General features: G+C 42.8%; 3 protein-coding genes and 1 long non-coding RNA gene across 4 annotated transcripts; all 4 read left to right on the top strand.

Moving 5' to 3' along the window:
* Positions 1-228: 228 nt before the first annotated feature.
* LOC145705029 (uncharacterized) lies at positions 229-934 on the top strand. Its single transcript, XR_014134546.1, has 3 exons — positions 229-288; positions 500-675; positions 796-934. It is a non-coding gene; the product is annotated as an uncharacterized LOC145705029 (long non-coding RNA).
* A 240-nt stretch (positions 935-1174) lies between these two features.
* On the top strand, positions 1175-6426 carry LOC145702012 (uncharacterized). Its single transcript, XM_081779224.1, has 4 exons — positions 1175-1591; positions 1781-3380; positions 3761-6240; positions 6313-6426. The coding sequence occupies exons 1-4, from the start codon at positions 1175-1177 to the stop codon at positions 6424-6426; spliced, it is 4611 nt and encodes a 1536-aa protein (XP_081635350.1).
* Positions 6427-7296: 870 nt separating this feature from the next.
* Positions 7297-17014, top strand: LOC145702011 (deoxynucleoside triphosphate triphosphohydrolase SAMHD1-like). The gene is given in 8 exon segments (XM_081779223.1): positions 7297-7409; positions 13906-14027; positions 14137-14858; positions 14943-15565; positions 15760-16035; positions 16077-16217; positions 16259-16356; positions 16714-17014. Coding segments are annotated over 8 exon segments (2121 nt in total). The 5' UTR covers positions 7297-7377; the 3' UTR covers positions 16821-17014.
* A 296-nt stretch (positions 17015-17310) lies between these two features.
* On the top strand, positions 17311-20366 carry LOC145705383 (nucleolar MIF4G domain-containing protein 1-like). Its single transcript, XM_081782848.1, has 7 exons — positions 17311-17481; positions 17547-17897; positions 17945-18151; positions 18194-19326; positions 19423-19685; positions 19831-20085; positions 20127-20366. The coding sequence occupies exons 1-7, from the start codon at positions 17443-17445 to the stop codon at positions 20318-20320; spliced, it is 2442 nt and encodes an 813-aa protein (XP_081638974.1). The 5' UTR covers positions 17311-17442; the 3' UTR covers positions 20321-20366.
* The last annotated feature ends 9 nt before the right edge of the window (positions 20367-20375 follow it).

The following is a 20375-nucleotide window of genomic DNA, read 5'->3' as shown; positions in this document are numbered from 1 at the left end:
AACTATATTTTCTGCTTTCTTTTTTCCCGCCTTCTTGAGTCCTAAATCAATGTGTCAAGCTACTGTGTCTTTGCAATGTTATTTCGAAAAATTCAATAAAATTTTCAACTCAATTCTTCCAATTTCTACTTTATTACATAACATAATTATGAAATCAATCGTTTCTCTTTTCTAGAACAGCTGATATTTACAGTATCAATTAAAGCTTTTATCAGTAGTTAAAAAAACCGAAAATCCATTTATCACCTCATTTAGGAAGAAAGCCATTTATTCTCATCCAATCAGAAGGTGAGTGAGAATCTACTCCGCTCCGAGTCTGACAAGTTTTTATTGACTTTTTTGATAAGAGGATCATGATCTAACTCTTTTACACTAATTTCGAAGGAAACAGCCATCACTTATGAAAATTTCTAAAGAAATTATTTATTGTAAAATTTACAGAAGTATGGCGTTTAGTTCTATTTTGAATTTTTCGCAGATTTCGAACTTCTTTCTTTAGAAAAACTGTTGGATTGTCGAAATTGTTGTCAATTCTGAATTGACAAGCAAAGTCGATGCGTTTTAACAGGCGTCGAAGTCGAAGATCAAAGAACACCAATGAAGATTCGCAAGAAGCATCAGGGACGGCGGAAGCTGCTCCTACTCAGTCCCAAAGCAATACGGCTACACAAGAAGGTGCGCAATTAAAATAATTGAATTGTAAATACAGTTTTCGAGGCTGCTAAATTTGCTAATTTATGCGCTACCGGCCTGTGGAAATCCTAACATGGAAATCATCAAGATTGCGTTTTTTAGGAGGAGACGATTTAGGCCAGCCCATTTCGAGCGCCGAGCTGTTAGAAGAAACTCAAAATCCAAATCGTCTCGTATCGGACTGGCTTGAACGATCTGTCCAAGAAAATCCCGAAAACTTGCAATCACGATATGGCCAAAGGAAAAGGTTGTCAACGAATAGGCCTCGCACAAGACATTCTTCTAATTATCTTTCTCATTCGATCAAATTCATAAAATTCAGAAGCCCTGGAATACTTCGGCTTTAATCCCTAAATAAGCTCAATTTGTTCGGTATAATCTCCTATTTTAAGAAATTTAAGGACCCTAATTTCACCATTAAATAAATTTATAACTGTAATTAAATCTTATCCATCGACAATCTCGATCAAGTGTACAAGAAATGAGCACCCACTTTGCCCACAAAGCGATTCGCAATCAGGAAGAAGACGATAATCGTCGCAAAAGTTGTCCCAACGAAGACCGAAATAATATGCGAAAGGCGTCGAAGGTCATTTCCCTCATTCTTGGCGAAGGTCCGTCTACTTCCACGCTTCCAAAAAGAGAGTCAGAAGTCTCAGCTCCAGAACAGGAACGAGAGGCAGTCAACCAAATAAAGGAGCAGGTTGATCTGTCCAAAGTCTCTAAAGAGGAGTTGAGGAAATTGGCGGAAAGCGTTGAACACTTGGGCGAAACTTCAAAAGCATCTGCGCCGGGTTTAAATGAGGATAAAATTATCCAGAACAACTTGACTGAAGAAGCAACAATCGAACGGGAAATCCAACAGACTGGAACAACATCAATCCAGACCAGAACTTCGGTTCAAGAAGCAACAAAAGAATCTAATAAGGAAATGGGTCTTTTTATTACTAGTTTTTAAAGCTAAAAGAATTTAAATTGTGTGAAACTGCCTGTTTTTTTCCAAATTTAACAATCACATCTGTGCTAATAAAATAATTAAATTTTAAATTCGACTTCTCCAATAAAGCACAATAAAGACTCTTTACAGTCAGAGAATATTTCAAAAGCAAGCTTGGAGGAAGATTCTTCAGGCGATCAAATGATCGTAAAAACAGTTTTCTCCTCTAAAGAAATGACTGAAGCAACTGAAAGCGAGCAACAAGAACGTCACTTACAGATAACTGGTGAAAAGCGCTCTGTGCCCTCGCTGAAGAAATTCGATTCCAGATCGAGCGCAGTTTCGTCGATGCCTGCACCAGGAAGATTTGATGAGCCAGCAAAGAAGAATTCTTCAACAGGCGAAAAGGACTTTTACGGTAATTCAAGTAACGACGAAGAAATTGAAGCGACTGACTCGCCGCCTGTCAACGCTAGCAATAATGAAGCATCCGGGTCCTCGTCTCCTATTCCAGACGTCACTAGATCACTGGTAAACATGGAGCCGTTAACATCGAGACCGGAATCACTGAAGAACTCGTCAATAGAAAAAGCAGCTTCGTCAAAGCTCAGTTTCCAGGAGATAATCGCAAAGACATCCACAGAAGAGCTTCGTCGGGTGTTGAGTCAAGCAAGCAAGAAGACATCAAGATCTGATATTATCCAGCAATTGGCTTCCTCGACGAATTTCTCATCACGCGACGCGATTGACGAAGAAACTTCAAATCATTCCAAAGATGATCAGATCTCAGTAAGATCTTTGAGTAAGAAATCAAGCAGCATTCCACCTCACGACAAGACTTTCCTCGAAGACAAAAGCGTCTCCTCTCACAGCTCTAAAATCGTTCAAGAAGACGACCAGAAATCAACATCCTCAAGACGCCTGTCGAAAGCCGAATCCATTGCTTCTATCACTCACTCGTCAAAAGCATCAAGAAGAAAATCGATCAATTCGAAAGTTTCCAATTCGCTTGAAAATTCCTCAACTCAAAATCAAATAGAAGCGACATCAATCGTAGCGTCTCAGACATATCTCGAAGAAAAGGCATCCTCTAGGACTCAATCCGTGGCGGAAAATAAGAGCCCCGCAGATACTCCTCCCGATAACGCTTCTACAAGATCCTCTCGACAAAGTCAGCTTCGTGAAGAAAATCAGACCTCTTCTGAAGAAGAAAGTGTTCCAAAGAAGCTTGTAAGCCAGCTCTTGGACGAAATTCAGAGTGGCGACGAAGCAAACGATATTTCTTTTTCGGAAACTGAAGAGGCAAAAGAACGCGAAGATCTAAAAGAAACACCGAGCAGCAAAAGAAGAATAACTAGAGGCAAACTGCAGTCATTCATTTCGCAACAAGAAATGTCAGTCAAAGGCGAAAGTGTCAAAAGTCAAACCAGTTCTACGCAACGATCTTCCGCAGAACAACTAACCGAGCTTCTCTCAAAAGCTAGTGAAGTTGAGACTACTGATAATCAGCCCAGAAGTTCTAACTCGATTGTTAATTCCGTAATTCGTGACCTGCTGAAATTATCAAAAGAAAAGCTCTCTGAAGTTGCAGTCTCGGAAAAATTATCTAAAGAAGAGATACTAGATCAAAAAACGGAGTCATCGCCGTTGCTTCAAACTGGTGGTTCTTCTTCAAAGGCCTCTGGGATGGAAGCATCATCAAGAGAGGAGGATTTCAAGGTTCCACCAACGCCTAAGCCTTCCAGATCGAGTATGAATCCGGACTCAGGACGAGATACAAATTAATATCTATATTATACATATCTACAAAAGCGTTCTCTTAGATCAATGAAAATAGTCTATCAAAAATACTTTCCAGTATATGTAGATTTCGTTTTCAAATTATATCATAAAGTTATAAATATTTTTAAATGATTGTCTATTTATCAGACCATGATTAGGGGCCCATAAGAATCTTCATACCAAATTCTTAATATCAATAAAACTTATTCAAGCATATGCAGCATATCACTTGGTAGGAGGATAATGTCTCAACTGAAGCATGCAAGACGAAAGAAAATTAGATACTCCAACTAACTAGCGCTTTCGCAATTTATAATCTTAGGAGAAACTTTATTATCTCAAACGCAGTAACTCGCTTTGATGCGCCTCGAAAGTCGGTGCCAGAATCTGCTATTGATGTTCTCAGGCTAATTCAAAAGCCCGAAGATCTCCCCTCTGCCCCTGTCAACTCAAAATCAAGCATGAATTCCGAAAGAAGCTCTCAAGGAGGCGAATCTCAGATGTCCGTCATCGATCCTGAAGCATTGCGAACAAGGAGAAAGACAGTCCCTGAGTCTGCAATCGAAGTTTTGAAGCTAATTCAACAGCAGAAGGATTTGCCTTCAACTCCGGCCAACTCGTTGAATTCACAAAATTCGCTTCTAAAAAGTCAAGATTCAAGAATCTCCCAGACTTTCCGTCAGGATTCTACTCAAGTGGAAAGACGAAAAACTATCCCGGAATCAGCTATCGATGTCTTGCTCGAGCTCCAGCAGCCGAATTCTTCCAAATCTAGCATGAAATCGGACCAAGCTAGCGATCCTGACCTTCACAAGTCCAATGAAAATGAGAGGAAATCTACACCGGCGTCTGCGAGCAATAGCGTTCAGGAAGTCCAAGATAATCGGATTCCGTCGAGCGCAAAATCTGAGGAACATCTCATGACAGACACTGATGGGGAAGCTTTTTCTGACAGCGAAGAAGGAAAACTAATTCAGAAAACATCATCGACAGGGCAGCGACGCATTACTCGAGGAAAGCTTCACTCTTTCATTAAATCAAAAGAGCTTCTGGCTACTGCCTCTAATGTCAGCGCTGCTTCTAACGGAAACAATTCAAAAAAACCTTCTCGTCTTTCGAATGCGCAAAGTAATGTTTCCGTCCCGACGTCTAGGAAGAGCGAACATCAATCCGACAAAGCTTTACTTGACGAGTCAGCGGAAAATGAGCAAATCGATGATTCTACCGAAGATATGATCATGGAGGTAGATACAGCAAATTCTTCTGACATTCAAACAGCACCGACCGCTCTGGAAACTGTTAGACCTTCTCCGTCTCATAGCAAAGCCTCCACGAATCTTCTGGAAGAACAATCTGAAATCAAGAATATGAACTCTTCACATATTCAGAGCAAAATTTCCCTTGGAAGCCGCCCTACTAAATCTGAGGAGCGATTGTCTTCGCAGCATAAAGCGAGCACGACGTCAATTGTCTCGGAAAGTGCGATTATTAATAATGATGATGATTCTTCATCATTAAAATTCATCGAAAATGACATGAAAGAATCGGACAACCCACATTCTACTCCCAGCAAAATCTCACAAACCAGTGAAATTTCGATCAAAGATCCATTGGCGACATCCAGTAGAATCTCTCATAAAAGCAAAGTATCAGAAATGTCTCATAACTCGGTCAAATCTCAAGGCTCTACGACGAAGTCCATATCAGAAGATATTTATGACGCTTTTATGAAAAAAATTATGAGAGAATTGATGGAAGATGCTCATGAAGAAGAAACCGGTATTCCAAAAGAAGAACATTCAGACATCTCAAGCGCTGAGTCGTCAACTTCCGTCAAGAAATCATCATCAACAGTCAGTAGAATTTCTACACGAAGACGAAGCTCGAAAGTATCGAAAGAATCGATCAAGTCTCGTCGCTCATCAACTCGGTCCCAAAGATCTAGCGAAGAAAATCCTCAAGCTAGAACTACCAGCTCCATCGCTAATTCTTTTGTCCGTCATGTTCTCGACGATGCGAAACAAAATTTGCGAGAGGGAAATGATGTGAACATTGAACAAGGTCCCTGCAACGATAATGGCCCACATTCTGAGCTCAATAGGACCCCAAGCAGAGTGTCAACCAGAAGTCGATCTACCAAAGCTTCAAATGCGTCTTCAAATCAGCATGAATCTTCGTTACGTGAAGAATCCGTCGTAAAATCTTCTCATTCTTTGAGACAAGAGAATTTTGAGATCAATGTAAGAAACGACAATTTGAGCAAAGTCTCGACGAGAAGTAGGTCCTCTAAAACCTCCCATCAATCTCGTTCCTCCGGAGAAGAATCTGCCGCGAAATCTTCTCATTCTCTGCAAGAGCAGCGTTCTGAGATCAAGGAAATAAATGGCAATTCAAGCTCAGCTGCATCAATAAATGATGCCTTAGATACAGGAATTGAGCCCAATAAGATACAAGAAACTACGAGTAGAATTTCAACCAGAAGCTCATCAAAATCCGACAAAACTACTAATTCTATGTGTCGATTGACGAATAAGACCAGCGAGATTTCGACGATCTCAGAAAACGTATCGTTACGGGAAGATGTTTCGAAAGAATCTGCTATTGATTTGAATAAACTAGAAGGAAGTTTGAGCAGAATTTCAACGCGGTGTTCGATGGTGCCTGAAAAGTCATCTAATGAAGTCGGAAAAAGCAGAATTTCAGCAAGAAGTCGATCGTCATCGAAAAGCGCTTTATCACAAAAGTCATCTGTACGAGAAGAAAAGTCTTCTACGCATCAATTCGATGATAAAAACTCATCAACTTCAAAGAATGAGCGACCAAGGAAAGTTTTTAAAACGTTAACAAATGTCTTATTTTCATATATTTTCTTATCGAACTTGTCGAAAACTTATTAAAAGAACAAGATCATCATCGCGCTCTTCAAAAGCATCATCGGCGGCTTCAAAGGCTGCTTCGATCCAATCGAAAATTTCCACTCGCTCGTCAAGCCGATTAAAAGGAAATCCAGCTAACTCAAGAGCGTCGTCACTTTCCCTTTCTGACAGTAAAAACTCACAATTGCAAACAAGTTTCTCCAAGATTTCTAAAATGTCCAACGGTGAATCATCTTCTGTACCGCATAAAACTACCTCCAAATCCACTTTTTCTTCAAAGAGCCCAACAACTTCTCAAGTTCAACTAAACGCCCAAGACGATTCCAAATCTGTTCAAGAGAGTGCAATTTCCTCAAGACATTCCAAGCTTCCTCAAACTGAACTGGCAGTGAACTCTAAGTCCACAATTTCAGATTGTAACAAGTCGGAAGGGCAGGTGGCTTTCTCAGGAGCGGGTAACATCTTGTTTTTTTTTTGTTTTCAAACCTCAGTTTCTATCAAGTTCAATTTTTGAACTCCAAAACACAAATAACCTTCTTCAACCCGCAAAAAGACTCTCCTGCACGCATTACCTCAAACACAACTACCTCTATTCCACCAGATGCCGTTTCTACCTCACATGACCACGAGCTGATAGCGACAGAGCCCATACCAAGTCGTTCAGACAGCCCTACTTCTAGCTTACTCAGCGAAATTGATAAGCTAACTTCCGTCTCGCAGCGTAATTTAACTGCAGAAAAACGGCAATTCTCCTCCGGCAACAACGGCTCCAGCTCCTCCTCTGATTCAGATCAAGGAGATTCCATACCAGAGCAAAAACGTTCCAAGGAAGGGTCAGATAAACTTCTTTTTCTTTTAAAGCCTATAATTTATAGGCTATAAATTATTGATGAATGCGGAATTATAGTAAAGAGACTCAGTAAACAAAGCATAACCTTAGCTACCGTTACCTATTTTCCCTATCCCTTTCGTTTTAGATAAAAATCTTTTAGTTTCAGTTGTACCGTTGAAAATATTTTTGGTCACAAGTCCATTTTCCGACCGTTATAAAAGCTCGACTTGCCAAAAAGCGATTACAGCAGTGACGAAATGAAACTAACCGGAGATATTGCAGAGAGTAATGAAGGGATCCTAGCTTCTGCTGAATCTCCCACTTCTAGCGTAGTTTGCCTGCTCTCTATATCTGGACGAGTGAAGAAAACGAGTAAAGTATCTTTGACGTCTGTATTTCGAGCTGGAGTAAAATAGAGGTTAATTCACGAACTGCGTGAATTACCGAATGAAGAGAAATACACGGCGGCGACCGAGCAAAGCTCGATCTAGATAAGCAAGTGACCTTAGGGGACGAGGGAGTCTAACGAATCTAAGATCCCAATACCCCCCATGAGACTGAAACGTCCTCTAAGGCCAAAGTGTGTGATTTTTGCAGGAGTATAAGCGTAAGATGAGTAACATGGCAGGTTCGAAACGTCGAGGCAGTCTGATTCGCGTTAAAAAACCCTTTTTTGGGAAAAAGCTTGAATCAGATGCGAAGTTTTCGTGATGTCCGAGCGGTGATGACATGAAGGAGTAGCTGCACATGTAGAAGAACTCAAAATACGTCGGCGACGGTAAACTGTGATAATTTCCGTACCTTTTCAGGCCCCGGTCGATGAATAGGGGACCTGAGTGGGGCAGTACTTGCGCTTAGTCGTATGACTGACCCGAGTTTGTGCCGATGTTTAGAGGTTCGACGGGCCTCGTTTCACGGTGTGCTCGTTTTGTATGTTTCGGGAGATGAGCTGCTCCAACTTCGGTTAAAGTCGCATTCGGATCGGCGCCGGCTGAGTATTGACGATCTGGTGAAGACTTTGGACGGGTTCTTTTCTTGCTGTTTTCAGTTGCTGAGCCCTCAACTACTGTTGAATTATGTTTATCGACTGACATATGGCTATTGTCGGGCGCAGCAACCTCCGAAATCACTGTAGCATCAGCTGACATGTCCTCGGCAGTTTCATAAAGAGTACCACCAGAGTACCAGCGATCTGACGGCTCGGCTGGAGCTACCGACGAGTCCAAAATAGATGTAGCGGTTGTATCTCCCAGATTTTCCATGTCCAATCGGCGTCTACTTTCCAAAATAGGTGATAGAGATGATCTTGGCGGTTTTTCCATAGCAACCATCGGAGTCGACGCGACCTGAGAAGATTTCCTCCCCCCATGCGACTTCGACCCGGACTTTTCCATCGGTTTGGAAGTAGGAACAGGCGATTTTTGTGGGACTTTCGACTTAACGATTTCGGTTAAATGTGGGAATACGTACTCGGCCTCGTAGTAATCAATCCAGCGTAAGTCGTGATTTCGTTCTGCGGCGTGAACCACGTGTTCTCGATGGATGAAATCACGTTGTCCTTTTTTATCTTCGACCATGACGACCCAGTCGTTGCTCGAAACGGCTTTCAGGGGACCTACCCAGCGTTCCTTCTTGCTTTTAGCGTCGGTCAGGTTTTCTCGCTTAATGTACACGACAGCGCCAGCGGGGATTGGTCTCGGCTTAGGCTCGTTTTTCAGCCTGTGCTCCATGGCTCGGTCAGCAGCTTCCATCGCAGTTTTCACAATGGCTTCCGCCGATTTCGCTAAAGCTCCCACATTGAGACCAAACACCTGAGGTGTTTCCGCTGTCATTTCTGCGCCAGTAGAGTGGGTGAAAGTACTTTTTCGGCCAAACCAAACTTCTCGCGGTGAAATTTTCGTGCTTTTGTTTTTCACACTATTGAGCGCGCGCATCACGTGGGGAACGCAGTCGGCCCAAGTTTTTCGACCGGAAGATGAGTTGACCATGCAGAATAGACTGTTTTTGATAGTCCGATTCGCTCTTTCTGCGAAAGCGTTTGATTGAGGGTGAAATGCGGTACTTATTGTATGTTTTATCTGGTTAAGCTTACACATTTCGTCAATCACGCTTGCGCAGAAGTGGGTACCTCTGTCACTGTGTAGATGTTTCGGCAAGAAATCCATGGGAAGGAAGACCTTGTAGATGAGCGCTTTTGCAGCGCAGATAGCAGTGTCGGACCGCGTCGGAATGCACCAAGTGTAGCGAGAGAAAGTGTCCGCCACCACCAAATAATACTTGAATCCGCCAGCGGGAGGCATACAAGCGAAATCGATCTGAATCGATTCGCCAGCTGTTTTTCCACGACGAAGGGTTCCAAGTGGCGGTTTGGTACGAGTTCCAGCAGATCCTTTTCTGCGTAGGCAAGGGACGCAGCTGTGGACGTAGTTAGAAACATCGTCTTGAAATGAAGGCCACCAAACGTCCTCTAATCGCTCTAAAGTCCGCGGCTCGCCCAGATGACCGGACAAGTCGTGAGCTAGAAAGAGAAAGTGACTTTTTACCGCTTCCGGTACCACCGCCCGCGCGCCAGATTTGAATTGACACATCAAGCACCCGGTAGTGTTATCCAGGAACAGAGCTTTTTCCATCTTGAGTAGAGACGATTGTCGGTGGTCGGAGTCCTTCACCAGCGATTTTATGTCCAGTGGCTCCTAACCAGATTCCAGAAAAGTGATGATTGCACTCAGAGCAGAGTCCTCCCTTTGATAGTCCAGAATGTTATTATAATTCGCTGACACCAACGGAATCTCCATTGGCGCCGCGATAGCCTTGACGTTTACCTTATGTATCTTCACCTCTGATAAAGTGATTTTCTCCGGAAACTGATTTTCGTTCCAGAAAGGGACGAAGACACGTACTGGTGAATTCTTGTCGATTTCGTACTCGCGACCAACGGGAAACTCAGAGTCGTATCCAAGTGATTTGTCGTCCTCGCCAGGTCTGCGGCTCATAAAGTCGGCGAATTGATTTTCTGATCCCTTGATGTAGACAATGTGAAAATCGAATTCTTCCAATCGGCTTTGCCATCGGCTTATTTTAGAATTCTTGAACTTCTTTTTGTGTAGGAAGATCAAAGATCGGTGGTCTGTGTGAATCTGAAAGAATCTACCTTTCAGGAGCTTTTCCAGTCGCTCGCAGCACCAGACAATGCTAAACATTTCCTTTTCTGAAGTGTTCCATTTTCTTTCAGCTTTGTTGAAGGTGTGGGAAATCGCGCTTACTAGGTGCACTCTCCCGCCATACTCTTGTAGCAGGACGCCACCCGCTGCGTACAGGCTCGCGTCTGTGTAGAGATGAAAAGACTCGTCAAAGTTAGGAAAACTTATGACTGGAGTCTCGGAGAGTCGTCGTTGAATTTCCTTGAGCGCCAAATCCGCTTCTTTGGTCCACTTGAAACAATTTGTTTCGTTCGCCGAATTTCGAACATCGTTTATGGGCTTCATTCTGCTCGAGAAGCAACCGGATGAAATAGCTTCGCCCATTTTCGTTTCTAGAAAACCTCGGATCCAATTCAATGACCCGATTAATGAAGCTAACTCCTTTTGGGAGCGTGGGGGTTTCATCTGACGAAGAGCGGAGACTTGCGCAGGGTCCGGTTTGATTCCATCTTCGTTGATGATTCGGCCCAAAAAGTGAGCTTCGGATTGTAGGAAAGAGCACTTTTCGCCCTTGAGTTTAGCGTTAAACTTGCGGAGCGCGATGAATAGGTTTCGGAGAGTGTTGTAATAGCAGCTGAAAGTCTTCCCAAAACACACTATGTCATCGATATAAGAAAGCATCTTTTTCCTGGTGGGGCTTGAGTCGAGAATTGTGTTTACGACGCGCGAGAATATATTCCCCGAGCATCGATAACCGAATGGTAGTCTGCAGAAGGCGTAAGATTTCCCACCCCACTGGAAGGAAGTCTTGTACCTGTCGCTTTTCTTTACAGGGCACTGCCAATATCCACTTCGTAGATCAACTGTGGCGAAAAACTTATTGCCCGGTCCAATGTTCGCAATCGTATCCTCCATGCTTGGGAGATGGTAAGGGTCGGATTTGTCGGAGAGGCATTTGTTCAGGCTGTTTTTGTAGTTGATGCAGAAGCGCATTTCCCCAGATTTCTTAGGAATAGGCAATACCGGGCTGTTAAACCCTTTCTGGTCTTTGATCTCTTCTATTATTTTCGTTTCGAGCAGTTCGGAGATGTGATCGCTGACCTGACCATGAAAAGCTTGCGGAATCGGGTGTTGACTGATGTTTCGACTCGTACCATCAGTCGGGATTTCGATCTCGAACGGGAATTCACCCATTTTTTGACCGTCGCAGCCGAATCTGTCGTCGAATTCCAAACACAGCTCGGCGACCACCTTCTTTTGCCCCGGGTCGGCGTTTGCTGGTAGGGTAATTCCGAGTTTTTGCTTCGCTAGCTGAATGGGGCACCTGGCTGCGTTCTTGTTAGGTGCGTCCAGCTTTGGGACTTTTGGTGGCGGTTGAGTGCGGGATCGATCGCTATCCTTGACCGCTGATCTAGTAGTCAAGTATTTCTTGATTTTGGTCCGCTTCACTCCGTCCAGCTTCACCACTTGAGTCTCAGTTTGTGTGAAGGCTTCGTTGTAGCAAAATGAGAGAGTACGATTCTTATTGTCGACTGTGAAGCTGTCCGTCATCGCATTCTCTAGTATATCGCGGCCCAGTAGACTTGGGTATTTACTGCCTGGCATAATGGTGAGATTCAGGGAGAATGCAGGGCCACCATTGAATGATAAGCGGCAGGGAAGGATACCCATCGGCTGCTCGGCGGGAATATTTGGGCTGAAACCGGTGACCTTGAAGGGACAGGGCTTCAGCATCTGGAGAAATTCGTCGGGAACGTAAGCAGCGGACAGACAGGAGGACTCGGCTCCGCTGTCGACTTCCATCGATACGTCAAAACTTTTAGAGCCCGTAATGATGGTAGCCGAAGCGAAATAAGCCTTTCCTGGTCGCTTCTTCTTCACTGTGTAAAAGTGAACGTCGAATGGTTGGAAATCTTCAACGTTCTTAGTCGTATTTATCTTCTTGGATTCTGGTTGTTTATCGTCTTTCCCATCCTTAGAATCGTTGCTGGCGCGCTTAGCATTCTTCTTCTTTTTGTTCTTATTTCTGTTGAAGTGCTGGGAGACGGTCGCGCTGTCAACTCGATTCTGTCTTGTGGATTGGGCGAGACGGCAGAGTTCGTTGATATCGTAAACTTTTGATAGGCTTGGAAGGATTGCGTTGAAAACGTCTGGTTCTTCTTTCCTAAGATTCAAGTACAGCATCATCGTCGAGAATATGTCAAATATTTCATCGACCCCGGCGTCGGCTGACTTCTCTTGTCGGTAAGAGTTCAAAGTCGCTTGCTTCGCCTCGTTCATCTTTTGCAAGACGTTGGCGGTGTAGTGTGCAAACGGCTTCGAATGGTCGTATTCGACGTCGAAAACTTCGCTTAGCTTCAGTAAGTAGTGACTCTTCGCGGCGAATGATTTCTCTAGCAGCGCCTTGGCCGATTTCCAGTCTTGACAATTCAGAAATTCGGTTCCAAGTGAGCGTTCGATGTTCAAGTCGAAGTGGCTGTACACTGCTGCGATGAAAGGCTGTTCACGTGAAGGTCTGTCGCGGACGTAGGCGCGGTGATAAATGTCGGCTCTGCCCAAGAAGGTGTTGAAAGATGTGTTGCATGCGGCGTCCAGCTTCGGCAAGTCTTGGACGTGACGAGACCAGGTAGTGGCCACCCATGCTTCTTCTCTCATTGTCGCATTCGTAGAGTCTTTTCCTTGATCGAGCTCGCAGGTAAGAAGCGTTGTACTGAGCTGTTCTAATTTTACTCTGCTTTCTGTGATCAAGGGCTCTAGGCTTGGCTTTAGTGATTCGTCATTTCGCACTTGTTCTTCGAGGTAGTTTACTCGATCGTTTATGCTTCTTATTTCGGTGACGGTTTCTAGCAGTGATTTGTTCGCCGCCATAGCTCGAAATATATCGGCAGTAAGGGTTTATGGGCCTTGGATTACCTTTCAGGCCCTCAGAAAATACTGCGACTAAAAGTCGCAATATGATGAGCTGAGGTGCCTTTTTGCGCAAACGCCCGACGATTTCTCTGTCCAGCGATTGTCGAAATTTCAAGGTCTGGTCCAAGGGTCGATTCTTCGTAAACTTCTCTCGATTTTTGGTGAAAAGTGGCGAAAGAATTATGTTTTTCTCAGTATTTTAGGTTTTCCCCGGCGTGCGTGCGTGGTTGCGTGGGCGCGACTTTCGGCGCGTGGGTCGTGGTGGCGCTCGTGTGGTGGCGCTCGCTCGGGGTGGTGTTGGTGTGGTGCGGCGCGGAAAATTCTCTGAGTGGAGTTTCTCCGGCGGCGCGGTGGCGGTTGGTGATTCGGTTCCCCTCGACTCCGCTGACGGCCAATCAGCGTCCAAGTTGCGAAACTTCGGTTGTCGATGGCGGAAAAATTTATCTTTTCTCCAACGGGACTACTCTGATACCACTGAAGGGATCCTAGCTTCTGCTGAATCTCCCACTTCTAGCGTAGTTTGCCTGCTCTCTATATCTGGACGAGTGAAGAAAACGAGTAAAGTATCTTTGACGTCTGTATTTCGAGCTGGAGTAAAATAGAGGTTAATTCACGAACTGCGTGAATTACCGAATGAAGAGAAATACACGGCGGCGACCGAGCAAAGCTCGATCTAGATAAGCAAGTGACCTTAGGGGACGAGGGAGTCTAACGAATCTAAGATCCCAATAGTAAGAGATACAAGCAAGATGTAGCTCCCCTTGATCTCAATCATAATGACGATTGTACATCATGGCTGAATAAACTCGATACAACCTCGTTGCGTGATAAAACTAAAGAGCTGCTAAAAAGTAACAGTAAGTATCAGTTAATTATCAATTTTCTTTATCATTTCATAACAGAAGCATCATATCAAGTACCCATTTTAATCTCATTATGATGTGTATTCATTTAAGTGTTATTTAGATTACACGCGCGAAGAAGTTATCCGAGAACTCGATGATCCGAAGTCTCCTTTCGGTAAACATCTCCAAATTGGCGAGAAAGCTATTCTCCGAAATCAACTGAACGTCTCCCTGTCACAAAAATCCACAACCATCAAGGATTCCGTTCACGGAACAATCGAGCTTCATCCCTTGGCCGACGCTCTTCGCAAGACCCCAGAATTCGCGAGAATGAAGTACATTAGTCAACTCGGCACGGTAGATTATGTCTACCCCTGTGCAACTGGCAATAGATACATCCACTCCCTTGGAACTTATCATCTAACGCGCAAGATGCTAGAGAAAATTGTAGCAAATAACCCCGATGCGATCAAGGACGCTAACATTGATCGAGAAAAAGATCTTTTAATCGTTCAGGAACGAGATTTCGAAAGCTCAAAGATTGACGCACACAGTTACCAAAAAAAGACAATGCGCATAGCTTCTCATATGCGAGTTAATTATAGTCAATAATCTTATGAGAACATTATTAATCTCAATAAGCTCGCTGCATTGCTGCATGATATCGGTCACGGTCCATGGAGCCATTTTTGGGATGGGGAGATGATCCCGAAGAACATGCGCGATATCGAAAGAGTCAATCCACAAACTGGAAAAGTCGAAAAAGTCCACGGTCTTCAACACCCTTACGACCCTTCCTCTATCATAACCAGTTGGTCACACGAAGATGCTTCCAAGGAAACGGTCATTTTTAACTAACTTCTGAAGATAATTCGTTATGCATGGATACCCAAAATAAAAAGGTGCTCAAATTGACCGAAATTAAAGGCAATTGTGAAACACATCTTTGAAACGAACGAAGATGTGAAAGCTAAATGGGCAGAGTATGGAATGCAACCCATCGATCTGGAGTTCTTGATCGAGTTAATTGATCCGACGCCTTTGAAGGGACTGAAGGATAACGCACCCTGGCCGATGAAAGGACGTCCTGAATCGCATGCTTTCTTGTACGAGATAGTTTCAAACAAAAAGGGGGGCATTGATACGGATCGCATGGACTATCTGAAGCGGGATACTCTTATCTGCAAAGGAAACGACTTCGACGTTGAGTACGAGCGTATCTTCGCCAACATTAGAATCAACCACTGCAAGACTAATCTCGGCCGAACTCTCCTTTGTTACCACAAGAAAATCGCCGACGATTGCTGGAACATTCTCCTCCAACGGGACAAAAATCATCGAGAAATCTATCAGCATAAGAAAGCCCTTGCCGCAGAACAGCAACTCGCCCTTGCCTTGGACTTGGTCAAAGACACTCTTCGCCAGAAAGGATCTGATAAGCGCTGGTACACAATGTGCGAATCGATCTTTGATATGACTGCCTACTGTAAATTTACGGAGCTTTACGTAAGATCGGCTATATCGAGTCCTGACGAGAGAATCGAGGCAATGTAAGTATTGTGTAAAAAGAGTATTACACAATTTGACGTCAATTCGCAATTTTTGAATGTATTTGAGTTGAATGATTTGCCCGATAAAATGACAAACTTTATAAGCGCACCTTCGTCTTCGCAAGATTACTTAGATATCTTTATTAAAATCTTCACAATATCGTAAAAAGCTCTTTACTAATATTGACCTCTAGCCAAAGTTCTCATCCTAAAACAGGCGAGCTCCAGGAGAGAAATAATGTGATTCGCAAACTTGGGCGCGCCAAGGAGATCATGGAAGATCTCGACGAGCAGCGAATTTGGCAATGCGTCGGAAGAGCAAAGTTTGAGACGAAAGACAAGGCAACAAACTTCTTCTTCGAGCGTGAATCGTTGGTTAACAAAATGTGCAAGGAGATCCAGAACCTTGAAGCAATCAAAGAGCATCCCGAAGTGCAAGTTCAGCCTGGCCACTTCCATGTTAGCCGAGGGTAAGTTTTGCTTGAAAAATAATTGTTCACTCAAACTTCAGTCCGACCTTTAACATGGGAATGAAAGACAAGGATCCCCTTGAGTACTTGCCTATTTACGAGGACGGCATCAGCGACTATAGCGAGGGAAAGGGTCAAAGCTTTTTCCGAACGATGAACATTTCGTCAGAGTACTGCATCAGGTGAAACAATTGGATCCGATCTTTTTCTAACCCCTCTTCAGCTTTTTTGTTGAAACTGAGACGTATCTGAACGAAGCGAAGATGATCTTCACTCGTCTAATGAAAGAAGAGAAAATCAAGCAAGATCACATCAGTGAAGGTAAGTCATGATGTCGTCTAGTTCTCGTTTGGTACCGATGCATCAAATAGTCATGAAGATTTAGTTGAATGGTCAGTGAAATATTTTTGGCAGACATGGGATTATATATATTGACCGAAATTTATTACTATTGACTAAACGATAGCTCCCTGTATGAATAGATCGGAAGCTCGCATGTGTCAGCTTGAAACCGAAAGAAACAGCTTTGACTGGAAAAGATAGCACGAGAAATGGTTTCATATGCGCGCATATTTTAATGTGTAGAATCTTACTTCCGGTTATTATTCAAGTTCAACAGGGTTCATATACTCGAAGATAATTCTCGATATATTTGTAAATTTAACGTAACAATTTTAGACTTCACGATGACCCCAGACGCTCGACGAAACAAGCGACCATGCTCTCCAAGCAATTTCAACGATTCCGGCGCTCCATCTACTTCTCGCCGCAAAATAGACTTTTAAAAATATAGTTTTCTTCTCTTCCGTTGAGTCTACTCAACAATTAACTACCGTCTTATCCTGTTAACCACTTTCAGATTGATCTCAGGCTTTTTCTAATGCTTATTTATTTCGACAACCAGTCTTTCTTCTGTTGCTATTATTTATCTAGATACCGTTTGCTTCAAAATCTATTTCATTAAAAAAAATAACTTATTTCAAAATCAGTTGTTGTCTCTTTCTTTTCATAATTGAGGGACTACTATATGACGTTATTTGCTTATTTTAATAAGTTGTATAATTGGTTCTCTTCCTTGATTTCAAAAAATATGTTTCCAAGACGGAAAATATCAAGTGTGAAAGAATAAGCTAAGAAACCATAAGGATAAGTTTGGTGACGGTGGCCGTTTTGACGTCACCGCGCTTGGACAACAAATGATCGCTCGAAGCCAGTTTGGGCTGCGCAAACGCGCCCAATCGGCGCACACTGCCGCGCAATGACACCAAGATTTCGTAGTTCTAACACCGACTCTAACCGAACGATGCCGGGGTCATCTCCGACTTCGACCAGTTGGATACCATCATCGTCGTTGAATTTTTGACCTTACATTTGAACTTTTGAGAGAGTTGAGTTCGGCCTGGCGAAATGACTCGGAAACGGAGGGGTGACCAGACTTCACAGCAGGTAATCCATCAAATAACATCGGCTAAAATTCCCTAAGAAATCATAAAATCCAACCATTAAATTAGGTGTCCGGAAAAGCCCGGAAAATCGCTAGAAAAGAAGAAAGAAAATCCAAAAAACAACGAAGAGCGAATTTCCAAAAGAACAAAAACTCTAAAATACTTGAAGATGAAGCTCAAAAACAAAAGAAACAAATTCCCCAAAAGATTATTCCCTCTGAGCCAGAAGAAATAGAAATGCCGAAGAGAGAATTAACGACGATAGAAAAAGAAATGAAGATTGTGAAAAGAGAGAAAAAGAAACATCGAAAGAAAATGGTCAAAAGTCGAGAAATGACGATTGAGGACTTACAAGCCGGCATTGACGAGGACGATGCTATCATTAGAAATATGGAGAGAAAGCTCGGAATCAAAAAGGTACTTTCGCGAGTAGCTGCGATTTTCAAATTTTACCCAAAATTTAGAAAAAGAAGAAGGAGCTGACTACGTCGGATGAAATAAGGGACTCGTTGAAGATCTTTGGCGATGAAGTCGTCGAAGATGATCTCGAATCGGCAAAGAAAGCTGAAGAGGAATCAGCAGGAGCAAATACAAATTTAGACGAAAGTTTTGAGGAAGAGGATTTTTCAGGGGATGAATCATTTGATGAGTTCGACGATGATGCTTTCGAGGTAAGAACTAATGAAATAACTTGACCACTGAGTTTCTCATAGGAAAACTCTGACGAAGAAGAAGTTGAAGAAGATTTAGATAGCGGGACCGCTAAGGAAAGTCAGCTTATGGAGGGCGATTCGGAACCCGAAAGTGACGAAGACGATGGAGAAGATGAACTGGAGGGCTTCGGCGATGAACCAAGCGATTCTGATGGAGAAACCGATGAAGAGAATACTGAAATATTCCAAGCAATTTACGGCGAGGAATCTGATTCTGAAGACATGCCTCCTTCGAAAAAAGATGAGAAAGAAACCTCTAAAGAAGTCACTCCAGAACAAGCGTCGAAGCCAGAAGTGAAAAAGTACATTCCTCCAGCTCTTCGGGCTCAGAATAATGCTCTAGAAAGGCTTGTTCGAGGGCATTTGAATAAACTCTCGTCCTCGAATCTCTATGCGATTGTACAAGAGTTCCAGTCGATCTTCAGAAACAATCCAAGAAAAGAAGTTTCTTCAATAATCACATCCACAATTTTCAATCAAGTCATTCAATCAAGCCAAACTCCCCACTTACTGGTCGAAGACTACTCCTCATTTTTGATGTCAATTCACTACCTTGTTTCTGAAGAAATAACCGGATTTTTCGTTGAAGACTTGATCAACAAATTCTTTGAGCTAAACGAAGAAAACTCGATTGACATGTTTAAGATGAAGAATTTACTGGCTCTGACTTGTACTTTGACGAGATTGAAGTTGTTCAATGTGAAGTTGGTTCTTGAGATTTTCAAACAATTTACGAAGCGATTTTCGCCAGACGACATCGAGTTCATTCAACTGATTCTGTTGCAGTGCGCGTTTACTATTCGAAAAGAAGCTCCAGCGGAGCTGAAGTCTATCATCATCGATGTGCATTCAAAAGTGAACGAGAAATCGGACGAAATCGAATCTGTTGGAGGATCTAGGGCAAAATTTATGTTGGAAATGCTCCTCAACGTCAAGAACAACAATTTGAATGCGATGAAAGCTCACCCTGGTTTTATTGAAAGCGAGCGTGATCAGAATTGCAAGAAAAGGATAAGAGCAGTTGTCGGTCAGGTCCAGATCGAGCCATTTTCCGCTGTTGGATTGTCAGATATTATTGATATTCCAAAGAGAGGAAGATGGTGGCGAGTCGGTGCCTCAGTAACGGTTATACGGTAAGTCAATAATGGGAGCATAAAATGATTCTATGTCTGTGATCAGAACTTTATTCTAAATTGAAATGTCTTCCAAAAGTAATTGTTTTATTTTAGAGACAATTCAACAAAGAAAGAAGTAAAGAAGGTAGTTGAAGTAAGCGAGAAGCTCAAAGCAGCGGCGCGTAAATTACGATTGAATACCGACAATAAACGCAGCGTTTTCTATCTTCTCAATACTTGTATGGATTTTATGGACGCAGCTTCGAAAATTGTGGAAATGCGATTAAAGGGTTCTCAAAGACAAGACGTCCTTTTTGTCATTTTGGAAATTGTCATGAGACTCAAAAAGTGGAACACTTTTTACGTCCTTACTTTAGGTATGAATACGGCCAAATCTCAGTAAAACTTTATTGAAAGAAATCATCAATTATTAATTTTTCTTGCGTAACGACATAATCTGTCTAGATGCTAATTATTATTCTGATGTATCTAAATTGAAGCCATCTTATTTATTCTTTTCAGAAAAGCTTCTTCAGCTTGATCGCTCATTTCTTATGCCGACTCAATGCGCATATTGGGATAAATTCAGTGTACTGGAAACGCTGACGGAACGACAAAGCTCAAACCTTGGTAAATTTCTGGCGCATGCTTTCCATATGAGATGTATCCCAATTACGATGTTAAAGAAGTTTGACTTTACCCAACTTGGCGAAGAAGCACCTGGGGCGTTTTTTAAATCGGTGATGAAAGAGATGTCGACCATTTGTTCGGCCCAAGGTAATGTAGGTTTTTGAAAAGATTTTAAATTTATAAAATAGATGTCTTGGAAATATGTGGGAAGTTGCAGCTATCTTCTGACCTGAAAGAGTTCCGAAACGCATTCTACGTGTTTGTACAACACCACTGTGTGAAAAATGGAGAATTTATGAAGGCGCTCAGTACCGAGCAAGCGAAAATTTTAAGTTATATTTCGAGGAATATCAAGGAAAAGGATGAGGCTTTCTCGCTCTAATCGTCATGACTTCTGTATCTTTGAAATAATAGCTTAATCTTTTTGATGTTTCTTA

The sequence above is a fragment of the Oikopleura dioica genome, chromosome PAR (assembly GCF_907165135.1).
Source record: "Oikopleura dioica chromosome PAR, OKI2018_I68_1.0, whole genome shotgun sequence".
Taxonomy (NCBI): domain Eukaryota; kingdom Metazoa; phylum Chordata; class Appendicularia; order Copelata; family Oikopleuridae; genus Oikopleura; species Oikopleura dioica.
Note: the sequence above shows the minus strand (reverse complement) of the source record. Positions and strands in the feature narration are given on the sequence as shown.

What these genes read in the sequence shown, in the direction of transcription:
- LOC145702012 (XM_081779224.1), top strand. Translation starts at nt 1,175, where the DNA reads ATGAGCACCCACTTTGCCCACAAAGCGATTCGCAATCAGGAAGAAGAC. An exon ending in CAATCCAGACCAGAACTTCG is followed by an intron (nt 1,592 to 1,780) that starts GTTCAAGAAGCA and finishes GACTCTTTACAG; the next exon opens with TCAGAGAATATTTCAAAAGC. An exon ending in AGAATGAGCGACCAAGGAAA is followed by an intron (nt 6,241 to 6,312) that starts GTTTTTAAAACG and finishes ACTTATTAAAAG; the next exon opens with AACAAGATCATCATCGCGCT.
- LOC145705383 (XM_081782848.1), top strand. Translation starts at nt 17,443, where the DNA reads ATGACTCGGAAACGGAGGGGTGACCAGACTTCACAGCAG. An exon ending in GCCTCAGTAACGGTTATACG is followed by an intron (nt 19,327 to 19,422) that starts GTAAGTCAATAA and finishes GTTTTATTTTAG; the next exon opens with AGACAATTCAACAAAGAAAG. An exon ending in TTTTTACGTCCTTACTTTAG is followed by an intron (nt 19,686 to 19,830) that starts GTATGAATACGG and finishes TATTCTTTTCAG; the next exon opens with AAAAGCTTCTTCAGCTTGAT.